At 46.1% G+C, this 1,949-nt stretch overlaps 1 protein-coding gene across 1 annotated transcript; it reads left to right on the top strand.

The window, feature by feature from the left end:
• Positions 1 to 3: 3 nt before the first annotated feature.
• Positions 4 to 1,163, top strand: LOC113214715 (oocyte zinc finger protein XlCOF6-like; the record flags this gene model as incomplete). Its single annotated transcript, XM_052272541.1, has 1 exon — positions 4 to 1,163. A coding segment is annotated over one exon (759 nt), but the record flags the coding sequence as incomplete, so codon positions are not given.
• Between the last annotated feature and the right edge of the window lie 786 nt (positions 1,164 to 1,949).

The raw sequence follows: 1,949 nt of genomic DNA, 5'->3' as shown, positions 1-1,949 counted from the left end.
CCTTTTGAGTGTACAGTTTGCCACCAGACGTTTTCAGTAAGCGCATATCTTCGCTCTCATCTGCGAACCCACACTGGAGAAAAGCCTTTTGAGTGCACAGTGTGCAACAAGACGTTTTCAGTAAGCACAAATCTTCGCTCTCATCTTCGAACCCACACAGGAGAAAAGCCTTTTGAGTGCACAGTGTGCCACAAGACGTTTTCACAAAACGGAAACCTGCGCAAACATATGCGAACTCACACTGGAGAAAAGCCTTTTGAGTGTACAGTGTGCCACAAGACGTTCTCAGAAAATGGGCATTTGCGTACTCATCTGCGTACCCACACTGGAGAAAAGCCTTTTGGGTGTACAGTGTGCCACAAGACGTTTTCACATAACGGAGACCTGCGCAAACATATGCGAACTCACACTGGAGAAAGGCCTTTTAAGTGCACACTGTGCTACAAGACGTTTTCAGAAAGTGGGCATCTGCGTACTCATCTGCGAACCCACACCGGAGAAAAGCCTTGTGAGTGTACAGTGTGCCACAAGACGTTTTCACGAAACGGAGACCTGCGCAAACATATGCGAACTCACACTGGAGAAAAGCCTTTTAAGTGTACAGTGTGCCACAAGACGTTTTCAGTAAGTGGGCATCTGCGTACTCATCTGCGAACCCACACCGGAGAAAAGCCTTTTGAGTGTACAGTGTGCCACAAGACGTTTTCACAAAACGGAGACCTGCGCAAACATATGCGAACTCACTGGAGAAAAGCCTTTTAAGTGTACAGTGTGCCACAAGACGTTTTCAGTAAGTGGGCATCTGCGCATTCATCTGTCAGGAAGCGCAAATCTTTGCTCTCTTCTGCGAACCCACACTGAAGAATAGCCTTTTGAGTGTACCGTGTGCCAAAAGAAATTTTCTCAAAGTGGGCAAATGCGCTTACATTTGCAAACACACATATCAAATTACATAACTCTACTTTATCAAACCCTTGTATTTAGCTGTATGTTTTAGCAAATGATTTTGCATGTCATGTTAGTTTTATTCTTGACCTGAATATACGGATATTAGTTTTTGACGTGTCGCAGGTGACTCATTAATTTTAGTGTCATGTGTCCTTACCAACTAGACTTGTACAGACTTGGCATGTTTTGTAATCTTTATTTTCAAGCTTATTCTAATAAATTCATAGTACATTTTTAAAACTTAACTCTATAAATGGTTTTGTAGCCTCGTTACATGCAAGAGAACCTCGCCCAACACACACATGAGGTCGGGGTGTCGACGCGCATGTCTTCGCGCAGGTTTGGGTACCATCGCAAATCCTGCCCGGACGCAGCGCGAGCCCGCAAACAGTTTTGGAGAAGCTGGCTATCGGCAGCTCCGGTATCGTAATTATACCGGCAATTACTACTGCAGGGAGGAGCATGTCCAGTGATATAAAACTATAGATTTATATCACTGAAATAAAGCTCTTATTTGATACTTTTCAGTGTTCAGTGTTGTACTTGTCCCCACTTAACAACAAAACCGGCCACTGTTGCGCCCATGCGCTCAACTCTGTTAGTTCGCGTTGCGCGAGGCTGCTTCCCCGCTGACGCAGCCGTGTGACGGGCAATAAATTTAGCCACCGTTATCATCATCCTCCTCTCTTTTTATGGACGTGGGTTGTGGATGACTTGGCCTCGCCCTCTGGAGTAGCGAGGACATCCCCACCGCCTCCCTGAAGTGGCCCTTCCGGTTATGCACGGCCGGTGCGCTAGGGGTAGCTGCTGTCCCGTCTCTTTAAATGACCACAAACTGACCAGTCCTTTTACGCGAGTTTGTGTCCCCGGCCCGGCTGCTGTTATACGTTTTATTCTGTCCTTATGTTAAGCTGCTGTTCTCTTCATACCCATCGCGTTTTTTTAGCAGATGATACGTAGTAATCAGCAGCTTGTACTCAAGTAAAGTGCAAAAGTCCGTT

This window comes from Frankliniella occidentalis, unplaced genomic scaffold, assembly GCF_000697945.3.
Source record: "Frankliniella occidentalis isolate FOCC.00 unplaced genomic scaffold, Focc_3.1 Scaffold210, whole genome shotgun sequence".
NCBI lineage: Eukaryota > Metazoa > Arthropoda > Insecta > Thysanoptera > Thripidae > Frankliniella > Frankliniella occidentalis.
This window is presented reverse-complemented; position numbering and strand designations above follow the sequence as displayed.